The 24,507-nt window shown below is 45.3% G+C and overlaps 1 protein-coding gene across 1 annotated transcript in view; it reads right to left on the bottom strand.

The window, feature by feature from the left end:
• LOC141073500 (uncharacterized) overlaps positions 1 to 24,507 on the bottom strand; it is a 92,388-nt gene that overhangs the window by 50,606 nt on the left and 17,275 nt on the right. The window contains exons 4-10 of the mRNA XM_073560747.1: positions 14,738 to 14,794; positions 14,193 to 14,358; positions 13,337 to 13,461; positions 12,610 to 12,724; positions 9,807 to 9,992; positions 9,306 to 9,425; positions 7,094 to 7,235 (exon numbers count right to left, since the gene is read on the bottom strand). Coding sequence (XP_073416848.1) covers positions 7,094 to 7,235; positions 9,306 to 9,425; positions 9,807 to 9,992; positions 12,610 to 12,724; positions 13,337 to 13,461; positions 14,193 to 14,358; positions 14,738 to 14,794 — 911 coding nt within the window. The remainder of the gene's footprint in view (positions 1 to 7,093; positions 7,236 to 9,305; positions 9,426 to 9,806; positions 9,993 to 12,609; positions 12,725 to 13,336; positions 13,462 to 14,192; positions 14,359 to 14,737; positions 14,795 to 24,507) is intronic.

Below are 24,507 nucleotides of genomic sequence, written 5' to 3'. Positions count from 1 at the left end.
TTGGTCTACTAGGCATTGCTCCCACCTAGCCAGAATCCTACTCCATACTGATGAGGGGCAACCCCCCGAAACAGCAGTCTGTGGATGGATACCTGGCCTTGGTATTTCTCTTGTCATATCTGTAAACTTCTGGTCTCCCTGAGGTCAGTTATTGCTTCGTGTGTTATCAAGTGAAATTCTGAATTCCCCAGTCCAACATGAATCGGAGAAGGAGTGCACTGGTGCACAGCCACTGCTAGATGATTCTGCTGGTACATTGACCCACAGCACTACATTCCCCGTGCACTCTACAGAGCCAGAATGTGACACTGATGAAACTCAGGTGCCCCTTCCCGCATACTATACCACCTTACACGGTGACACAGAGGAAGGTGCAGATGAAAGTGCCGGTTCACTGAGCAGGTGGGTGGTCCTACTCGTGGGCGACGGCAGTGGCACAGGGCCCCTCATAGTACGCAAAAGTGTCTCTGCCGGTGGGAGGGCCCACTCACCGTCAGACATACCGTTGTACTATGAGGGGCCCTGTGCCAGTGCCGTTGCCCACGAGTGGGCCGCCCATGCTTGCTCAGGGCCACAGCACTTGCAATACTTACCTCTCCATGCTCAACCGCCATGACATCTTCTGCCTTTCCTGACAGTGAAATTCAGGTTACAGAACACGATGACATCACGTCTGTTTGCCCTCTACCGAAACAGTACAAGTGCAGATGGCTTTAAAATGGCAATGCTGAGGAGTCCAGAGAAGAGCAGTATATGGCTCCCATCATACACTGGAGCATCATCCATTTGGCCCATCATATACTGGAGCATTCCAAATGGGGGACATCAGACACTGGAGCAGCATTTACGGGGCCCATTATACTCTGGATGATTAGAAATGGGACCCATTATATATGGAGCATAATTTGGGCCCATAACACACTGGAGCATTGTCCATGGGGACCAACATATATTGGAGCATTCCAAATGGGGGACATCAGACACTGGAGCAGCATTTATGGGGCCCATTATACACTGGAGCATTAGAAATGGGGCCCATTATATATGGACTCTATGAAACATTATTTGGACCCATAAGACAGTGGAGCATCATCCATGGGGACCAACATATACTGTAGCATTATGTGGAGCTCATCATATACTGTCCAGGAGAGGCATATACAGAAAGGAGTCTTGGAAAGGTGTACCCTGATCTACCTGGGAGTTTGCTGGACCCCTCACCAGGAGGACATGGCACCAAGCGGGCATCTGTGCACATCAGAACTGTGAGTGAAGCTTTGGAAACTAGACTCAGCTGTGTCCTCTGATCATTACTGCATCACCTGCCCTGCAGTACATTCACCATCCTCACCTTTAACATCTACATCCAAGATGCCCTGGGATACAGCTCAACCTGTGGAGAGCTAAACCATCTCTGCTGCCCTTTCACGTTCCCAGAGGATCTGCATAACAGCATCAATCCTGTTGACTGAATATCACAGGTGGCGTCACAAACACTTTATTATAAACTTTCTTACCTTGTAAAGATCCCTTTAATTGGATGCCCAGGGCCATGGACCGGGTAACCGCCACTGTGAAACATCCCCTTTAAGAATCGACCAGTACCGAGTATCCCCACTGCCCTCGTGGGCAATCCATTTTGGCGTCATGAACAGGATGAACCGACCTGTTATCACCGGGTCTTGTGTTCCATAAATCTGACTGAACTATAAAATTGCCGCCATTGCTGTAACACGCGGTTAGCTGAGAGGTGTGACATCGTGGGCGGCACCCAGCCAGAGGCGCGAAATTCATGGCCGTCCACTCTAAGTGCTATTGGACCTGGAGAACTTGTCCACCAGCCAGCCAGATCCACCTCCTGATTGTGGATGGCGGGAAAAGAAGGAAGAAGAAGCCCAGCCCATGGAAGCGGAGAAGGGAACGCGCCGTGGAGACTCGGGAAGTCCCAGCAGCTAAGATGGCGAGCGGTGGAAACCAGGAGCGTGCGGTGTAAGCGACAGACTCCCCTAGCTCACCGGATGAACGCCCTGCCTCCCTGCCAGTGGAAATCCCGGACCTCTTGGGCGCTGATGTAGAGGAGCTCAGCAATCAGCTCCTGCAGGTGCAGCTCTCCACCATAACCAGATGGAAGGCGGATATGAGAATGAAGCTGGTAGAGAGCATCCCTGCAGGCAGTCTCTGGTCCTGGCAGAGGAGACAACCGGTGCTGGCACAACACCAGAAGCAGGTAGTAAGACAGATCCTGCCCTGGTAACCAAAGAGCTTCTAATAGGCCCACTAGATGCTCCGCCAGTCCGTGAACCCGGCCGGACTCGCACTACTGTAGATTGGGACCAGGCCTCGGGTATAGAATGTCATCTAAGGCCCCCGCTCTATCCCGCTCACCTACAAGGAGAGGTGTACATGGAGAGGGTAGTGTACCGATGGACCAACCCGGGAACTGATTTGATCGGGTTCCTTGGAGGCGAGCAGGAAGGGGGAGGAACAGTGGAAACCCTCAGCTGGGGAGAATACCAGCAGTAGGTCACCCTTAGGTGGGAAGCGGAGGTCAGAGAACACGATGCTTAGCGTAAAGCGTTTGATAAAAAACATCTGCAAGCCAAGGCCCAGACCCACAAGGCTAGATATGCAGACCAGGGCCCACTGAGACAAGGCACTGTGGTCACTTTCAAGTTAAAATTAGGCTGGGGTTCAGGAAAGAACTCGATCTCTTGGAGGAGATATTTGTAAACCGGAGGGATGTGGAATCTCTCCTCCTGGAGGGGCACCTGGATAGGGATCTGTATCCAGGGGACAGAGTGACTTACACCCAGCACTTCAGTGAGAAGGGGTGGTATGCCCTGAATGTCAGAAAATGCGAATCCTCTGCTCCTGACTCCAGGGCTGCAGGTCCGCAGGTACAACCAATGCTGAAAACATCTGAGGCCAAACCTATCCCGGCTGCCACTCCAACAACAGCATCAGCCCCCACAGCTTACACCAAAGTGACTGTATGCACAGTAACCACCACAGAAACTGCGGTGATAACAACATCAGTTGCGGTTCATTCTCAGGCCACACAAACACCGGTGGCAGGGCACAACCTTACTGTACATGACTACAGAGGCCATGAACTTTTTTTGTCACCAGGAATGACCTTTGTCTATGAACGTCCCTGGAAAGGAAGCCACCAGTACCAGGCATTGCCCTGGCAACCACAGGAGTAAACCAGAAAAAGGAATGTATTATTGTACATAGTTACAGTTAAATTAACCCAGAAAGGTTCCTGTTACAAAAGTTTAACAGTTGCACAGACTGCAAGATCATGAACAGTGAGTGATCAAAACATTTATTGTATATAGTTAGCACCTCATGTGCTTCTTCTTGGTTTTACATCACCCATTTAAGAGTGCGAGTAGGACACTCTATCCCTTTAACAGACCAAAGAACAAAAACCATTTGGCATGGCTGAAGAAGAGGTCCAACGTCGAGAACAGCCATGCCTTGTAGCATGCCCAAGGCCTATGTTGGAGGTTCGAGACGGGTCCCCCATATTGCACTAAAGAGACAGAGGACTACCTCAGTTCAAAATTTTGCTGAACCCAGTTGAAGTGGTCAAAGTTTAACTGCACTTGCACTGTCTTACTGCTCTTAATATAAAGAATGTTTTATAGTATGGTATAGAATGTTTAATGATATTTGAGCTAATGGCGGTTGCTGCTAATATTTTCTAGAGAAGAATAACAATAGTATTTCTTAAGACTTGAAAGCATTAAGGTAAAGTGTTATGTTTTATAAAGAGTAGCTTTATATTTTACTGTAGTGACAGCTATGTAACATTAAAGGAAAAGTGCCTCCCATAAAGGGAAGCTGCGTTTGACTTTTATATCTGTTGTAATGCATTACCCAAAAATTTTGTATGTTTCTTTAACATCTGTGTTTTACTCTGTTCCAGCCCGTGGATGAGCTGTGTTTAACAGGGGGTATGTGGCGCCCCTGAGGGTTCAGTCGCCACAGAGGTACTGCACCTCACCCAGAGCTGTGGTAGCCCACCCAGAGGTGTGGTACCCCACTCTCAGGTAATGAGGGAGCACCACCCTGGACTCAAACACCTGCACCCAACACACACTATTTCAGCAGGGCACCTTAGACATACCCTAAGGGAGGATGGTCTCATTCCTGTCTGGGTAGTAAAGGGTGTTGGGAGGTGGGTGGAGAAAGTAGGAAGCATGGGGAGGAGCTTAGAAAGCAGGAAAGAACAGTGCAGAGAGAGTGAGTCAGATGTCAGGAGAAAGTGAAAGTAAGCAGACATGCTGTGAGGCAGCTCCCTGTCAGGAGGAGCTGCAGAGAGAAAGCTGAAAGGGAGAGACAGAAGGAAGCTCCCAGAAGAGAGAAGGGGTCCTAGGGCCCAGATAGTGAACATTCCATTCCTGAGGCCTGATCCAATATTGGAGGGACCTGGTTGCAGTGGGGTACCGGCCCCCAAGCCTTGTGGAAAAATCATCAGACTCAGCTAGTAAACCGGAGGCAGGAGCATCTCTAGGTGCTTCAGCCACAGCCACAGTTATCTTCTCCAAAAAACAGCCATATAGGAGCAAGGGGATGCAGAGAGGGCATCACCCAACAAGGTCCGCTGCTGCTGGCTTGGGACACTGACTGTAAGGTTTTGGGCAGGAAGGGAGGAAAGCCAGTACAGTGAGACCGCCAGGAGAGGCTTATACAGAAAGGAGTCCTGGAAAAGTGTATCCTGATCTACCTGGGAGTTTTCTGGACCCCTCATCTGGAGGACATGGCACCAAGCGGGCATCTATGCACACGAGAACTGTGAGTGAAGCTTTGGAAACTGCACGCAGCAGTGTCTTCTGATCATTCCTGCATCACCTGCCTTGCACCACATTCACCATCCTCACCTTTAACATCTACATCCAAGCTGCCCTGGGATACAGCTCTACCTGTGGAGAGCTAAACGATCTCTGCTGCCCTGTTACCATCCCAGAGGATCTGCATAGCAGCGTCGGTCCTGTTGACCGAATATCACAGGTGGCGTCACGAGCACTCTATTATAAACTTTATTCCCTTGTAAATATCCCTTTAATTGGATGCCCAGGGCCATGGACCGGGTCACCGCCACCGTGACACATCCCCTTTAAGAACCGGCCCAGTACCGAGTAACCCCACTGCACTAGTGGGCGATCCACAAATTTCCAAGTTTAATAAAATCCCAGCCTCCACTAAACTTGTGCCAAAAAACAGCAGCATTGGGTTCTTAACAGTTGCCTAGAACTCTGAAAGTGAAAATGGTGGAGGCCCACAAAGCAAGAGAAGAATATAAGAAGAAAGCAAAGCATATTCAAGTTGCCCTTTTCTCAATTTGAAATATAATTAAGAAATGGCAGCTAACAGGAACAGTGGAAGTCAAGATAAGGTCTGGAAGTCCAAAAAATTTTCAGTGACAGCTGCTCATTGTATTGTTAGAAAGGCAAATCAGAATCCCCACTTAACTCCAAAGACATTAAGATTTGGAAGACTGTGGAGTTAGGGTACATTGTTCTACTGTTCAGAGACACCTGTACAAATATGGCCTTCTTGGAAGAGTCATCAGAAGAAAACCTCTTCTGCATCCTCATCATAACATTCAGTGTCAGAAGTATGCAAAATAACAACTAAACAAGCCTGATGCATTTTGGAAACAAGTCTTGTGGACCGATAAGGTTAAAATAGAACTTTTTGCGTCACAGTGATCAAAGGTATGTGTGGAGAAAAAAGCTAATTATGCAAATTTTCTCTTCAGAGAGGAAGAGGACTAGAACTCTAGTGCCACCTATTGGAAGTAGCAATCCTAAAAGTCAATGTCGACCCTTTAATGAGCCTTGTTAAATGACTTAGGATAAAAGCCAAGCCAGAATCTCAATTTGCAGACACTGTGTTTCGGGCTACTGCCCCTCGTCACTGCAAAGTGTGAGCTCTGGTTTGGCTGTGAGAGAGGTGTCTGACCAATATCCAAGAAGTATCGTTTCTCCTTTAGGAGAATGACATGCTAAGCATGTCGAGATGAGGAGACTTAAAGCCGCAATGCTCCTCTGGGAAATATGCTAATTATGCAAATTGTCTCTTCAGAGAGGAAGAGGACTAGAACTCTAGTGCCACCTAGCCACCTATTGGAAGTAGCAATCCTAAAAGAATGGGCACAGAATTTCGGGAAAAGAACATTTCACCAACTATTAAGCATGGTGTTGGATCAATCATGCTTTGGGGTTGTGTTGCAGCCAATGTCAAAGGAAATATTTCAATTACAGAAGTAAAAATGGATTCAATTAAATTTCTACAAATTCTTGATGCAAACATAACACCATGTATAAAAAAGTTGAAGTTAAAAAGAGAATGGCTTCAACAAACAGTTAATGATCTCAAACACACTCAAAATCCACAATATACTACCTCTAAAGGCGCAAGCTGAAGGTTTTACAATGATCCTCACAGTCCTCTGATCTGAACATCATTGAAAATCTGTGGCTAGACTTCTAAAATGCAGTGCATGCAAGACCACCCAGGAATCTCACTGAAATTGAAGAACTTTCCAAGGCAGAATGGATGAAAATCCCTCAAACAAGAATAACAAGAAAGATAAACAAAAAGCATTTATAAGCTGTGATAGTATCTAGTAGCCCCCCTTTTGAAACTAACTTTTGCATCGGTCCAGTTTCCTTTTTGTAAATATTAAAACGTAAAAGATGACAATTTTTTTTGTCTAACATACAAAGGAAAATGTGTCATCTTCAACTTTAGGCCTTCAAGGGATCATTTCATCTTCAACTTGCTTAACTGTTCACAATAATAGTAATTTTGACCAGGGGTGCCCAAACTTGTACATGCCACTGTAAATAAGCCATAAACAAAATAAAAATTTCCTTCAATCATATGTTGATAAATAATAAGTTTCTGCTCTATTCAGTGTGGTATTCAACAGCTTTGAAAGTGTGGATGACCGCTACTTTTACTACATAATGATTTTTTAGGAGTATGGAATGCAACCAGTACCATTGACTTGCTACTCTGCACTGATCTATCAGCCCACAAAGAAATATTGATTTTCTAAATAAGTAAAATAACTCACCAGTTGATCGAATACCAAGAGTGCTCTTCAATGTAGAAAGCAAAGGGAATTTACCCTGATTACAGAAGGCACCAGTGAAGTCATCCATATCAATTGACCAAACCATAGCACCTCCAAAGTTATTCTGAATGAGCCATTCTGCCTAAATTTAAGAAAAAGTACAAGCAGACATAAAGTATTTGTAAAACAAGACATGGAACATTAAAGGTTGATACTAAGGAAGTCATTTCTGGGGAAAGAATCATATATTCAGCTACAATTAGAGATGGGCGAACCCGACAAAAAAAGTTCGGCATCCATACCGAACACCTACTGTTCAAACATGGACACCAAACACAGACTTCACCAAGAAGTCCATGTTACTGTTCAGGTTTGGCACCCCGAACACCGGGTGTTTGTCACACTGTCATGTGCATGGCAGTGCGGCAAACACCGCTTCTGATCGGCGGTGAAATCATCCACGCCAGTCAGAGAGCTGCGTCTCCCACGCTGTCAGAAGATAGCGCGAGCCCCCAGCTGTGATCAGAGGTATAAAGTTTAACTCAGGTCACTGGTGTCAGCTGATGGGACTACTGATCCCATCATCTGACACCTGCTGCAGCTAATTACAGTGAGAGCAAGAGCGGCGGATGGAAGTATTCATCAGCAGCATCTGAGCTGTAAACAAATAACTAAAAAAAAAACCTGACATGGGTTCCCCTGTATTTTTGCTAACAAGCCAGGCTAAACTCACAGCAGGGGGCTGCAACCCTAAGGTGTCAGCTTCAGCAAGGCTAGTTATCAAGAGTAGAGGGGTCTCCATGCTGTTTTTTAAATTATTTAAATAAATAATAAAAATGGCATGGGGTCCCACCTATTATTGACAACCAGCCTTGGTAAAGCTGACAGCTGGGGGCTGGTATTCTCAGGCTGGTAAGGGGCCATGGTTATAGCCCCCCCAGCTTAAAAATAGCAGCCCGCAGCTGCCCAGAAAAGGCACATCTATTAGATGCGTCAATTCTGGCACTTTTGCCTGGCTGTTCCCACTTGCACTATAGCGGTGGCAAGTGGGGTGATAGTTGGTGGGGTTGATGTCAGCTTTGTATTGTCAGGTGACATTAAGCCCTAAGGTTTGTAATGGAGAGGCATCAATAAGACACCCCCATTACTAATGCCAAGTCACATTGTACGAAAATACAGACATCCAGAAAAAAGTCATTTAATTGAAAGAATGACACAGACTGCTTTAATAATCTCAATTAATTCATACTTAGAACCTCATCTAATTCCACCAAATCCCTTGTTCTCCTGTAATAAACCAAAAATAATAAAACAACAATATACCATACCTGTCCGTTGTTCTGTCCCACGCCGTAATCCATGCCTGGGGATAAACAGTTTTCAATCTGGATGGTGCCAAGATGCAACCGTCCAGACTGAGAACCACTGGTGATTGAGCGGCTGCGAGCGTGGCCTCAGTGACCAGTGGTGACATCATTGAGGTTACGTCCGGTCACTGAGGTTCCCAGCCGGGCTGAACTGCGGAGACCTCGATGAGACCCCTACTAGCAGCGTGAGAGCTTCTCCTGCTCTCACTGTAGTTAGTGGCAGCAGATGTCAGATGATGGGATAAGTAGATCCATCAGCTGACACCAATGACCGCAGGTAAACATTTATACTTTCGATCACAGCTGCGCACTCACGCTGTCTTTTGACAGCATGGGAACCGAGGCTCTCTGACCCGCGGGGATGATTTCACCACCGATCAGAAGCGGTGTTTGCCGTGCTCTCATGCACATGACAGCATGGCAAACACTGGATGTTTGGGCCCCCATTCAAGTGAATGGGGTCTGGGTTTGGGTTTGCGTCCGGGTACTATTGGTACCCGAACCCGAACTTTTTGCAACTGTTCGGCCGAACCTGCCAGACCCGAACATCCAGGTGTCTGCCCATCTCTAGTTACAAAGTTTACAAAGTGATACTGAGATTTATAAACCATGTAAAATAAATCAGATACAGAAATAACAAAAAAAAATATATAAAGTATGTATTCTCAGTGATACTGTTACTACTGTAGAATTGATGGTAGCAAAAAATACCTTTCCAAATTAAAACAGTAAATTGCAATATATAGTATAATAAGAATTTGATCAATTATCTTTTCACAGCTCAATTTTAAAAGTCTTATTGAACTACAACGAGCATGATGAATATGTATGTCATTTTAATATACCTTAAGTTGAAAGCTGTTGACATTATCATATCCCACCCATTCTTTTCTCTTAAAGGCAAAAGGAACATATTCTCCAAATGACCATTCACTAATGGCTCCATCTTTCATAAATGTGCAAATCTGAAAAATAAAAAATGTAATTTATATAGATATATAGTGAAAGCAAATTTTCAAGCTTTCCTGTTACAGACACTTATATTTTTCTTTATGTTTGTATGTCTCTGATTTTACATGTAGGCATACTGAGGGTTTTAAATATAAATCTAACAGAAAAAAATTGTGGCATGTTTCATGCAGTATATGTACAAAGGTAAGTGAAGCGCCTTCATCTGAGTGTACTACAGCTTGTATGAAAGCGCACAAGTTCTGAAAAGCTCAGAATCAAAGGAGCTGTACAGTTTCTATAACAGTGTGACTTATCCATGAGGTTTATTCATACTATAAAAACAAATGTAACTTTGAACTCAAGGAAAAGAAGCAAACAAAAGAAAATTATAATACCTCATAGTAAGCCCATATACCAGGTTGCCTTGTATAAGAACCTTCAGGTCCGGGGCCTACAGTTTGAGCACCGATAGCGGTATCAGAAGGGTTCTTCAATAGGAAGGTGCGGCCATAAGTTGGAAAGCCAGCAATAAGTTTTGAAGCTGGTGCTCCATGGGTCTTCCAGTAGTTCATTACAAATTCCTAGAAAACAATGTGTTTCAATTTTACTCTTATAAAATAGGAATTCCTATAGTTAAATGGAGATTTTTTATGGATTCAGTGCGCTGCTGAACATAACACACAATTACTCGTGCATTAGATATATATATTATCCCCTGAGGAAGAAGTGATTTGCACTTCGAAACGCGTTGGGAAAAAGAAATTAATAAAACATCTATCTTCTAATGCACGAGTAATTGTGTGTTATGTTCAGCAGCGCACTGAATCCATAAAAAAGCTCCATTTAACTATATGTCTCGGCGGTCACTGGTTTGACCTTTGGCTGTGCGGCAGCTGACTGATAATTTCATGCGCTATACCTCTCCTATATCAGGTGAGTAGAATTTTAATACGGTTCTTACCCTGTTTCTCAGATAAGACCCTATTTGCGCTTTTCTCCGTTCCTATAGTGTGAATCAGAAAATAGGAATTCCAGCAGACAAACCACAATAAAGCTCAGCTGAACATTAGTGTGGTCATACATAAGATTAAAAGAGTTCAGGAGAGCAGAAATAGGAATTACATATTCTGCAGTTTGTGATATAGAAACCAAATGTTATAAAGAGTTTTAAAAAACTCTATTGCAAAAATCAAATTTTAGCCAAAAACTGTGCACCAATTTCAAAATTTATTATATACTGAATATGCAGTATATATACAATATATACAGGTGCTTCTCACAAAAATAGAATATCATCAAAAAGTTAATTTATTTCAGTTCTTCAATACAAAAAGTGAAACTCATATATTATATAGAGTCATTACAAACAGTGATCTATTTCAAGTGTTTATTTCTGTTAATGTTGATGATTATGGCTTACAGACAATGAAATCCCAAAAGTCATTATCTCAGTAAATAAGAACACTTCATAACACCAGCTTGAAAAATGATTTTAAAATCTGAAATGTTGGCCTAATGAAATGTATGTTCAGTAAATGCACTCAATACTTGGTCGGGGCTCCTTTTGCATCAATTACTGCATCAATGCTGCGTGGCATGGAAGTGATCTGCCTATGGCACTGCTGAGGTGTTATGGAAGCCCAGGTTGCTTTGATAGCAGCCTTCAGCTCGTCTGCATTGTTGAGTCTGGTGTCTCTAATCTTCCTCTTGACAATACCAAAAGAGATTCTCTGTGGGGTTAAGGTCAGACGAGTTTACTGGCCATTCAAGCACAGTGATACTGTTGTTTTTAAGATAGGTATTGGTACTTTTGGCACCGTGGACAGGTGCCAAGTCCTGCTGGAGAATTACATTTTCATCTCCAAAAAGCTTGTTGGCAGAGGGAAGTATGAAGTGCTCTAAAATTTCATGGTAGACGGCTATGCTGACTTTGTTCTTGTTAAAATACAATGTATCTTGTGAATCTCCACCAAATTTTTGAATGGCCTTTTCTTAACAGTTCTTTCAAGGTTGTGGTTATCCCAGTTGCTTGTGCACCTTTTTCTAGCACACTTTTTCCTTCCACTCAGCTTTCCATTAATATGCTTGGATACAGCACTGTCACGTCCCACAAGGGTCGGTCCAGCAACCTGCACAGAAAACACCAACAACATGATGGAAAAAGGGAGAGGAAGGAGCTAATAATAGGGAACGAGGGATGGGCACCTCCTAAAACAGCCTGTGCCTATCTCTAAGCTCCCCTAACGCCCTATGTGGGTCCTTCCCCCCACCGCCGTCACGTGCCTGGTCCCTAGCTGTCAACTCAATATACCCTGACTAGTGCACTGGCCGGCAAGGATGCTAGCATCACCACTGCAGATAGTGAAAACACAAGGGGTAGTGACAAGCATGAGACAGACAAAGACAGGGAACAAGAAAACTTAGCTTTCAATATTTGGCTGAAAACTCCACACAACAGAGGATATGGAGCAAGGACCGCAAGCAGCTGATACACACTGGTACCAGAGAGCTCCAGGCTCCTCAGTTGGTTTTTAGAGACAAACTCTATCACTAACAGTCAGCTGATACGTCAGGTGACTATTTAAAGGATGGCGGGAGTGGTCACCACCAAATCAGCTGACCAGCAACACAGAAGCTGCTAGCAAGGAAACTGACATTAACCCTTGCTGGCCAAAAGTAAAAACCAAGTTTAAATTAAAGCAGAACCAGAGCTGTCATGACTCCAAAATGAGTCATGACAAGCACTCTGTGAACAGCCAGTTTCTTTAACAATGACCTTTTGTGGCTTACCCTCCTTGTGGACTGTGTTAATGACTGCCTTCTGGACATCTGTCAAGTCAGCAGTCTTCCCCATGATTGTGGCGCCTACTGCAACAGACTAAGCGACCATTTTAAACACTTAGGAAGGCTTTTGCAGATGTTTTTGTTAATTATTCTAATTTAGAGAGATAATGACTTTTGGGTTTTCATTGGCTGTAAGCCATAATCATCAACATTAATCAAAATAAACACTTGAAATAGATCACTCTGTTTGTAATGACTACATATAATATATGAGTCTTACTTTTAGTTTTGGAGAACTGAAATAAATTAACTTTTTGATGATATTCTAATTTCAGGAGAAGCACTTGTGTATTTATATATAAATACAGTATATATATTAAGCAACACAAATATAAAGTTATAGGTGATGTTTACTATATTTAAGTATGTTGATTCTCTGGAATTGCCAAAGAGTGGACTATTTTCTCCAGTATACCCTTCCCAAGAGCCATGCAGGTCATAAGTCATAACGTTGATAAAATCCAAGACTCTGTAAGAGATGGAATTTTTGCCAAAATAAATGTTAGCCTATATATGCAAAAAATAAAACTAAACTAGTAGTTTCTTATACCAAAGCAACATTGAGATTGAACTCCTGGTGCTATAATATTACAGCTGGACAACTTATGGGCAACCATATCCTACTGAATTTATTAATGAAATATCTGTTTATGCGGAATTTTACTTTTCAGATTTGTAATAAAAAGTGAAAAATCAACAGTTCTTTGGCGCAAGATTGAGCAAGCCTAATATCCGTATTGTACTTCCTTTCTCCTGTGATTTTATATAGAGGTATCCAAGGGATTTACTGTCATGTATATAGACAAATCTTGTATGCTTCTATAAATTCTGTATCACACATGTACAGTATTTACCCCCTCTAAGTGTCATGCTTAGTAGCTGTCTTATTGGGAAAAAAACCCTTTTAGGCTCTAAGGACTATATCCATAAATGTAAAAAAAATATGGTAATAACTCACATTATGAAAATATGCCAATATATCCATAGTGTCAAAATGGTTTAGTAACAGAATACAATTGTTAATAGAAGATAGTTTTATAGATACATGGATACAAGGACAGGAAAATATATATGCTCTTACTCAGCAATCTGGGGTATTTGATAACTTGATTGGACATTGTCGATGCTTGCAGCCACTGCGGCAGTCAGCAAGAGTCTTGGCTGTTTGGATCTTACAGATTCTGTTTCAAAAGCTTCCTTAATCTCCTATAATAGTGCACAAATACAGTTTTATCTAACACAATAATGATAAAATCTATCAAACCAAACTGGAAACATTTGCACAAAAGGAAATTTTCTGCTCACCCCTCTTCACTCCTTATCACACCTCCGACGCATGGAAACACCCTGACCCGGGTGTAAAGTGCATGCACAACATAGAAAAAGATTTTCCAGCGTCTCCAGGAGATAAAATAACAATTGCTTTATTGAAAATATAAAATCTTCTTACCATCAAGTAAAAACAACATAAAGAGGCATATGGAGGGGAGCACTTTCCTACGCGTTTCCTACGCGTAGGAAAGTGCTCCCCTCCATATGCCTCTTTATGTTGTTTTTACTTGATGGTAAGAAGATTTTATATTTTCAATAAAGCAATTGTTATTTTATCTCCTGGAGACGCTGGAAAATCTTTTTCTATGTTGTGCAAACTGGAAACATTTCTCCTATATGTACAGCCTTCCAGGGAAATACAACGAAAAGCCTGACGATTACCTCTCCCTCACAATTTTACTGAGCCAGTGGGGAAAATGTATTTCTTTTCAAGGGATCCTCTAAAGTAAATCTAATAATGTCTATAACGCTAAATTAAAGGGTTTTTATGATGAATTCAACCCTTGTCTCCAACACCCTATAATGACAGCCATGGCTTCCTCCACCAAATCCAATAGCATTTGCTGTATATGGTTTTTTTTACATTGTAGAGAGAAGTTTGTTACCTGAACTAGAATGGTGAACAGATGACTGTCCCTTGGTGTACTTCCTCTGGAGCCAGGATACTCCCAATCAATGTCTAATCCATCAAATTCATACTTTCTGAGAAAATCAATTGCTGAGGAAATAAAGGTTTGACGGTTCTCGGGTGTCGACACCATGGTAGTGAAGCTGCAGTTGGAAAAAAGGGCATCTTCTTACACCTGTGCTAAATATGAATTATGATTTACTTCTGCTTAAGGGAGTGCTCTGTTTTCCACATATGATATGTGATACATATGAAATTGGAGTGGGTTGCATTACTGGAACCCCAGCACTTCAAACACCAAATAGGGGACCTATTTCCCCCATTGCCACAGAAGGTGAAAGGGGTGGCATGACACATGCTCCACCACCTACTCCATTCAAGTACCCCTGGCTGCAGTCTTGAAGTGAGGTGAGAACAAGGTGTGGTCAAAAGTGGACAAACTCCAGTCTAATAATTATCAGCTATTCAGTGGTCAAGGCATCATTTTTGGTAACTGGAATGCTGATTACATTCTTTACTTACGGCCTTGTTTCAAAATTCCATCCTCCAAGAGATATTAAAGTTTTCAAGTCACTATTTCTATAAAGAAACATAACACACATGTTATATAAAATTTAGCAAATGACATTTTCCAATACTGTCTGTTTAGAAAATACATATGAGGATTAAATTAGAAGTTAAAATAGGTACATTAAAATCAAAAACTTAATATGCCATTCAGAAGCCTTAATTTCCATGATGGGCAATATTTTTGTGTTGAATGACTCAATACTAGTATGATGAAATCATTGCTTAAGAGGAAATTCAAATTACATTTTTGAGTCTATAGTTTAGGCGTAAAGCTCTGTTTACACCAGTGTTCTGTCTTTTTTTCTGTGCAGTCAATTTTAGAATTAAAAGGAAAGAAATATTTCTGGAAATTAATATACATTTTTGCTCTGGCTATATAAACTCTGCCTTCTTTATGCATTTTATAAAGCACAGATCATCACATGGTTATTTCATCAAAAGGGTGTTGCACTGTATTCTAGAGTACCAAATCTATTACTATTGTCTGCCACATGACGAGCTGTGCTCCAAGCAATGGTTACAATATTTACAATTTTCTTCTGACAGTTTGCTAAGCTCAGCTCTTTAGGCAGTTAACAAATAATATAGGGCACATTTTAGCATAGTAAGAGGTTAATACCCATTGCTGCAGTCACAGCAGTACACCAGCCAGAGTCCCCAATGCACGTTTCGCGAGTGTTGCTTCTTCAGGGGGCATGTTGATTTTATCTTTCAAGTATACTGAGTTTTATGTGCAGATTTTCCCCATAGAATTGCATTAGATGCGAAAAATTCACAGGTAAAAAACATACAATCCGCACATGACTATGTAATAGAGTGGAGAAGCTTACCACACCTTGAACCTTGAAGATTTTATATTTATATAATGCATTGCCATTTTGTAAATCTTGTTTTATCTGGTTTGTGTTCTGAAAGAGAGGGTATCTGCAAAGAGTGTTAACTATTGGGGAGAGTCCATGGTAGGAGTAGTTAAGGGGTCAAAATCAACTAGTTCCACTTGTTTGGGAGATAGGGAAGAGAATTCAGAAGTAGAAGGACCTATGGTCCTAATGTAGCAGACCTGCAATGAAATGGGTGTTTATGTGCGAAGAGGGGAGACCAGACATTGGATAGCATATTCTGAAGGAAACAAGAAATAAGTATCAGAAAGAATCTTCATTGCTCAGGCAAGTGGGTCTTAAGCAAACAATTAGGCTAGAGAGTAGCCAGGTCAGAGGGTCAAAGAGGAGAAGATGGCTAGGCTGATGTCCTATTAGGAACTACAGCTGCAGTGGCGCAATAAAGCGTGTGTGGCCCTCATCGAGTGAACTCTGAGAATATTGGAGAGAAGTTGTACGGATGCACCTCAGGCAGTGAGTTACTCACTAATTAACTGGTGGTTACGACTAGCTGTGAGAGGCCATAATGACACATCTCAACCCTTATGGTCTTCACAAGTTGTTCACTAAATAAAAGTTTATTTTTGGACTATAGTCTCCCTCATTAATTTCTATTCCATCTGGTCCTGGCCTGCCAAGTCAAGTGGCAGCGGAGGCATATTGCCAAGGTAAAGGCACACACCCACCAAGACAGGATCCCCATTTTCCTGTAACATGGCTGGGCATGGATTTTCACCTTGGCCATGTCTGCCACCCCGTCCGTTACAACAATTTCAAGAACGTTTTGTCCGTGTCAAATACCAGGATGTATCAAAAACAAAGAGACAAAACCCACAGCGTCAAAAATGCACTCAAACATTTAAAGCAATAATCCAATTTATCTAAGAAGGAAATACTGCAGAAAATCTGAAGCATAAAAAACCTCACAAAATACTCATTGTGAGAATGTTGCCTCATGGTACGTTCACAATGATTTAGAAATACATTTTGCTCCTAAATCCACATTAAAAACTGCGTCAAATACTCTTTTAATAACTTTATGACTGTTGTATTGCAGCGGTAGCACCGTACGCAGTGATGAGGCAGTGACCTACAAAATTCAAACACAGTAGTCTCTTTAATGTGTTATCTTCACAGCATTAAAGTTCAAATTTCACACAAGTGCATCTCATTAGTGTTCAGTTCACACCAGTTCATAGCACTACATAGAGCAGGGCTTTAAATCACAGTCCCTAAACATGCCAGACTTCTCCTTGTCCAGGTTCCATGGGTGACTGCACGCCGTACCAACGTCTGTTAAGGTACTGTCACACTTAGAGATGCACCAGCGATCCCGACCAGCGATATGACGCGGTCAGGATCGCTGGTGCATCGCTAAGTGGTCGCTAGTGAGCTGCCACACAGGCAGATCTCAACAGCGACATCGCTGGGGACGGGGATCGCTACTTACCTGTCAAACAACGCGATCCTGACGTCCTCCTGCCCGCGTCCACGCGTCGCTCATCTCCACAGCAGGAAGCCCAGCAGGAAGCTGATGACGATAAACGGTCCTCTCGCGCGATCAGCGATAACCAGCGGGGGAGCGGTCGGAGGTAAGTATCAGACATAGCGATATCGCTAGCAATATCGCTATAACGTCACAAAAACCAGTGCCGTTATAGCGATATTGCTAGCGATATCTCTTAGTGTGACAGGCCCTTTACTCCATAATACACGACATAAGATTGCAGTCTCTAAACACGTTGGATCTCACCTCATCCAGTTGCTGTAGATGACCGCACCTCTGTGTTAAGGTCTCTTTACTCGCATACACAGCCGTACACAATCCATGATCTCCTCCTGTTTGCAATCATTATGCATGCCAGTCCTCCTCTGACTAGTTACCATGGACGACAGCACTGATTCTCTTGATCACCGCCAGGAACATCTATTCCTATTTGCAGCCGTTACACATGCCAGTCCTCCTTTGGGCACAGGACAGTGTAACCTCCGGTTCACCTCCAGGCACAAGACCTGTCCACATCCGAGACCTGTCACCGCTATGCCCATTGTAGGGAAGGTGACCTGACGGACGGACGGACTAGTCAGAGTGAAGAAGGAAAGGTTTTCACAGTGTAGGTAGGTGTAAGTTATTACAGTGGGAAAACAGCTAGGAAAGTGTAGTGGACGTGCAGTACCTTGGGTTGACCATTAGATGGCAGGGAGGAGTGTGAGCAAGGACTTGACATCAGCTTAGGGCTTTAGAAACCGTTGGTCATGGGGGGCGGGGTTACAGTGACAGGGGAGCGGGAGAGCTATAAATACTGAGGGAGGGTTCCAGAAGGTTCCAGTCCCCAGGGGGAGCTCCAGTGACAGGAGGACTGCGACAGTCTGTGCGCTGTGAGGAGAATCTAAACCAGGGGGACTGAGGAGAGAGAACGTCAGGGGGGTGGTCCTGACAGGAAGAACCGCAGAAGGGACGAGGCACTGGGTGTGAGACACCGTATTTGACACAACGACTGATCAGTGGAAGCGCTGTTGGTTTACAGGTCTAAGGCGGCCACAGTGACGGACCTGTCAGGAGCGTCGACGAGTGAGGAGGGGACGGTGTGTGCAGACACGTCCCTAGTGTAAAGTACGGTGTGAGAAGCGGCTCTGGAAACGGACGGCCGTGAGTTGAAGAAAGTACAGTGTGCTTTTGAGACCGTCAGGCGGACGGCGAGTGTGAATAAACTTGGACCTGTTGCACCCTGAACTTGCCTCCATCTTGTCTCTGTTTCGTCTCTGCGTGGTAAGAAGAGGGACCACCCCCCAGCTCGGCCCACCGACCCTACATTTGGCGTAGTCGGCAGGATCGCCGCCCCTAATACATCATCTTCTGCGGCAGGCCTGCCTTAAAGGATGGAGAAGGACTTGGACTGTGCTGCTTGGATAATAAATACCTGTGGATTACAATTGGCTTACCTGTGGATTACAAATTGGGAGCGCTGTGGTGACTCCGTGGTGCTGACAGAAGATCCGGGGCGGAATCAGGTGCTGCGCAAGATGGCGGCATTACTACAGCGCAGGGGAGAGGTCCGGGTGTTTGCAGTCGTGTTGAATGGACTGGGACCCCCTCCAACGTACCCCTGTGGACAGCAGTATGTGCCCGGAGGCTGACGCTCCCATGTACTGGACCCTGGCAGATGGGTGGAAAGGCCTGCCGACGCCCCACCCCACAGAGGGAGTGACCCCAAGGGAAAGCTGGGGTGCGGCTGCTTGGCGCCATTTGATTGCTGCCTACCGGTCGGTATGAGACGCTGCGGGTGTCGGGGCATCGGCCGCCTGGAGTGGCGATGTCGGCGAGAGAATGGACTGCGCCAGAACACGTCATTCTCGGGTCCCTGGACAAGAAGCGGAGCTGGTGCGGAGCCCGTGCGGAGCCAGAAGGAGCGGCCGCCATTGATACCGGCGGAGAACTTCCCCATGAAGCTCCTGAGCCTGGAGGCTAGGCCCGCTGAACACTGAGTTGGAGAGCGGAGACTGCGGGAGGAGCCGCGTGGTGACGTGATGGAGACCGCGGAGCCGGGGAAGGTGAGAATTCCCCCGACTCTGCCGGCGGCTTCACAAGCGGCCCCTATCATTCTGCCACAGCAAGCAGTCTCCAGCGTACCGGAAGGTCTGGCTGCAGAGGGCCCTATGGTATATGCGGAGTTGAGCGAGGGCCCTGCCCCGTCCCTGAGCCATCCCGCCCGGAGTCATCAGGGCGGAGCTCGTTTGCAGAAGACACGGCTGTGCTCCCTTGGCCGGAAAAAGCTCCATCACCAGAACTGGCCGTCACTCCGGCTCTGCTGGAAGTTTTGGATGCGGCCTACCCTGCAGCCGCGGTTATGCCAGTGTTAGAACCGGCTGTAGCCTGTTTGACAGGCCCTGTGACTCCAGTCCTCAAGGACCCGGCTGTCCCCATTTGCCACCTGGCCCCAGCGGCTGCTGGGCCGCAGATATCATCGGCCGCCTCTGCCCCACGCGCTTTTACAGCGAAGTCCCGCCCACCGGACTCTGGGACTGGCACGGCACCCTCCGTTTGGGTCGCGGAGGTGATCAAACAGAAGAAAGTTCGGGAGCAGGAGGTATGGAGCCTGCTCCACTCAAAGGGGGAGGCTGGCATGGCGGTGCAGAGATCACGGGGACAGCTGGTATACACCAACATCGACAGGGGGTACGGCTTCATCCGTGACACGACCGGCCAGAAGGTATATGTGAATGTGGCCTCCATACGGCATGGTCGGGCGCTTAAGGAAGGGGACTTGGTTTCCTACTATAAAGAATACTGCCCCCGCGGGTATTATGCGGTGGCAGTGCTAGCGGAGCCCGAAGGAAGCGAACCCCCATTAAGAGGACTTGAATGGACACCCTCAGTATTCCCAGAACTCCACGGCTGTGGGGTCCCTCACTACTGACCGCTAGAAGGCGGATTGAACTGTCAGGAGTTTGCAGCAGCGTTGTGCAGGTTATAAGGACAGTTGCGTTTCAAAAAAAAAAAATGTTTTGTTGTTGTTTATCTGATGCAACTATTTTTCTCTCTTTCTTTCTTCTTTCTATGTTCCTTGTATGGAAAGTATACGTAAATATGTTTGCCTGACAGAACGGGGATACGGAAAAGCGGAGGAGTGTCCTGGTCCAAGGAAGGGGGGAGGACGAAAGGGGATCTGCAATGTTATGTTGTTATGTGTTGGTTTTAAAATGAGCAAAAGAAAACGAAAAAAAAATATAAAAATGGGTACTTGTGCTATTATAAAGTTGTTTAATGTATAATATGCCAAGGTAAAATACAACAGGTCCGGGTAAGGGAAGGTCTGCGGGACCAAAGGAAAGTGTGAGATACGGTAGCGATCTAAGAGTTGAGGAGGTCTGGGAGACCGGGATGCCGACCATGACATGTAATTGAAAGAAGGGTAAATGAGTTGGAAGACGTGAGAGAGACAGCCGTCCTAGGTCAGGTCCCCAACACCACGGACACCCCTGAAGGAGGAAGGCGGGCACTGGTAATGATCTGGAAGGTATGAGACCTCGATCATGGCGTACCGAATAGTGGAAGGTGACAGTAGGGGAGAGTAGGGGAAGGTACACGCCATAGAGAGAATATGGGTGTACCTAGCCCAATTTGAAAGACGTTGTCATGTGGTGTGCGTGCTGGTGAGCTGCAGTAGGCTGCTCAGAGCATAGGGCTCCCAGTATGGTTCGGCCCCCGCAGATAGTGGGTTTGGCTCAACAGCTGGTCCGCCAACAGAGTGTAGGTGTAGCTTCAGAACGACGAAGGTAGGGATGACGATTGTCGAGGACGACAATAGACAAAGGAAGGAGGAGTGTAGGGAAGGTGACCTGACGGACGGACGGACTAGTCAGAGTGAAGAAGGAAAGGTTTGCACAGTGTAGGTAGGTGTCAGTTATTACAGTGGGAAAACAGCTAGGAAAGTGTAGTGGACGTGCAGTACCTTGGGTTGACCATTAGATGGCAGGGAGGAGTGTGAGCAAAGGACTTGACATCAGCTTAGGGCTTTAGAAACCGTTGGTCATGGGGGGCGGGGTTACAGTGACATGGGAGTGGGAGAGCTATAAATACTGAGGGAGGGTTCCAGAAGGTTCCAGTCCACAGGGGGAGCTCCAGTGACAGGAGGACTGCGACAGTCTGTGCGCTGTGAGGAGAATCTAAACCAGGGGGACTGAGGAGAGAGAATGTCAGGGGGGTGGTCCTGATAGGAAGAACCGCAGAAGGGACGAGGCACTGGGTGTGAGACACGGTATTTGACACGACGACTGATCAGTGGAAGCGCTGCTGGTTTACAGGCCTAAGGCAGCCACAGTGACAGACCTGTCAGGAGCGTCGACGAGTGAGGAGGGGACGGTGTGTGCAGACACGTCCCTAGTGTAAAGTACGTTGTGAGAAGCGGCTCTGGAAACGGAGGGACGTGAGGTGAAGAAAGTACAGTGTGCTTTTGAGGCCGTCAGGCGGTAGGCGAGCGTGAATAAACTTGGACCTGTTGCACCCTGAACTTGCCTCCATCTTGTCTCTGTTTCGTCTCTGCGCGGTAAGAAGAGGGACCACCCCCCAGCTCGGCCCACCGACCCTACACCGTCACTGTAATGCACTCCCATGGCCTTCATATGCCTCCATGCACATCCTGGGGAGAATAAACAGTGACCCCTAAAGGTAACAGTGGTCACTGTCTCACACTGCATTGAATTGGCTAGCTCCATTAGAACTCACAGTAGTAGTTTTTTTCACGTTATTTTGAACATTTCCCAAGTAAAACTAATATGAAGATTATTGGAAGAGCCTTTTAAGCATTTGTTATGTGGATTTGCAGAAAATTCTCTTCTAAATCCTTGTAAAAAAAAAAAACCTGTGCTAGGCCCTGCAGAGGAAGAGGTCATGCATGCACATGGCTCTCTCCAATAGTTTTTGCGTTTTTGCTTACTACTTAATGTTTCAGAACTTCCATAAACTACAGTGGAGCGAGCCACAGACATGGAAGGTCATCTGTCTAATTCATATACTACATTCTGGAGTGCCAAAGGGGTTAAGAGACCCCATCCTCCCGATGTATGATGCATCCAGAGATGTCTTCACCATTAGTACTTGCCAGTCCCTGATCCTAAGCTTCTTGACACTACTCTTCTGTGTTTGGCTGCTCATATATAGTTTATCTTTCACTCAAGAATTTTTCTGTGCATATGGTTGGGGTCCGCCCAGAATGGCATCACAGGTCGCATCTATCCCCCAAGCCGCAATTTGTTCCCCCCTGACTTACAGCTTGTCAAACATAAAAAAAAACTTTTATCAGATTTAACAAAGATACAGTGCTATAATTTTATCTGATAAACCAAAATAGACCTAACAATCACTTTGGATGCTCCAAATTGAATCACAGTGATCGTACTCAAAGCGTGGTGATAAATGGTTACCCATAGAGATGAGCGACTTTGCCTTTTTTAGGGTCGAGTTGGGTTTCATGAAACCCGACTTTCTCAAAAGTCAAGTCGAACAAAATCGGCCGACTATCAGGAAAAGTCGAAGGTCCGACTGAAACACGAAACCCAATGCAAGTCAATGGGGAAGCAAAGTAGGCAGGGAGTGGAGGACAGTAAACACACCTACATGCCGAACCGCTTTTTTAAAGTGTGCGAAATCTCTCTCTCTCCACATGTCATCTCGTTGCCCACTGTGTACGTCCTTGCTCAGTGGCTGAAAAAAGTCACGTGCAAGCATTCTGGGAAATACGACTTTGGCGCTCGTTTTGCTGACCACATGGCCGACTTCACGCTGTGGTCGGGTTTCGGTCAGCGAAACTCAACTTTGCCATAAGTCGACGACTTATGAATCTGGCCGACCTGTTTTGCTCAACTCTAGTTACCCATCCAATTGGCAGAGAGTTTCCAGTTGGAGTACGACAAGGCTCTGTCCTGGCCCCAGTGTTATTTAGCATTTTTTATAAATGATCTCGAGGAACTGAAGGTAAACTAATACAATTTGCAAACAATGTAAAGCTAGGAAGGATAGCTAAGGGTCCCATTTCACATAGCGACTCACCAGCGATCCCGACAATGATACAACCTGGTAGGGATCGCTGGTGTGTCGCTACATGGTCGCTAGTAAGCTGCCAAACATGAAGATCTCTTCAACGACGCACTAGCGATCCCGACAACGATATGACCTGGTAAGGATCGCTGGTGCGTTGTCACACAGCAGCTATTCTGAACGATTCCAGCCTGCGTCCCTGAGTTCTGCGTCGCCAACGAGGTCGTTCGTCGGGTCAAACACAGCGATGCATGCTGGCCAGCGGAACGCCAATGATGAAAAAATGGCCCAGGACATTCGAGCATGATCAGCGATATCCAGCGGGGGAGGGGCCAGTCGCTGGTGCGTGTCACACAAAACAAGATCGCTGGCAAGATCGCTGTTGCATTACAAAATCGGTGACGAGTGAGCAATCTCGCTATGTGAGATGGGGCCTTTACACTAGAGAAGACAGAGAAAGGATTCAGAAAGATCTAGATAAGCTTGAACAATGGGCAGCAACTAATAGAATGGTATTTTACAGGGAGAAATGAAAGATTCTACATCTGGGCAAGAAAAATGAAAATTACATGTACAGAATGGGAGGAATAGATTAAGAAACACCTTAGGCTACTTTCGCACATCAGGTTTTCGGAGTCAGGCGCGATCCGGCGTCGTGCCGGAACGCCGGATCCGGCAAATGTTTTGTAAAACCTGATGTGACGGATCCGGTTTTCTGCCGGATCCGTCTTGTTCTTGACAGACAAAACCGGATCCGTCTCATCCGGTTCATCCGTTTTTCGACGGATTACGCCGGATCCGGTTTTTAAAATTGACCCTTGTGGCCTTCCGAACGGGATTGGCTACTGGAAAACTATATATAGCGTGTTCCTACAGCCCTTCTTTGACAGGTTGTAGAGGAGAAAGTGCAGATTGGAGAGAAGAGCAAGTTACTGGCGAAGATGGATGTTGTGATTGGAAATATTTTGAAGAATTTGGCGGATTTTATAGCGGAGGCGAATCGTTTGAGGGTGATTGTTCTGGAGAAGGAGAGAGCGAGACAGCAGCGCATCAGGCATCGTAGACGACGTTTGTGGATCCACCCCATCACAGCCAAGAGAATGACGCGTGGGGTCTATTCTACACTCTGCATGGACCTTCGTCGAAACCCGGATAAATTTTTTGGATATGTTCGGATGAAAATGGAGAATTTTGATTACTTGGTGGAGAGCATTGCACACCTCATAAGAAAAGCGGACACCTATTGCCGCTTCTCTATTTCACCCGCAGAGCATCTGATGGTGACTTTAAGGTAAGCCACATTTATT

This window comes from Dendrobates tinctorius, unplaced genomic scaffold (genome assembly GCF_039654945.1).
Source record: "Dendrobates tinctorius isolate UK_male_01 unplaced genomic scaffold, ASM3965494v1 ptg000304l, whole genome shotgun sequence".
Taxonomy (NCBI): Eukaryota; Metazoa; Chordata; class Amphibia; order Anura; family Dendrobatidae; genus Dendrobates; species Dendrobates tinctorius.
Note: the sequence above shows the minus strand (reverse complement) of the source record. Positions and strands in the feature narration are given on the sequence as shown.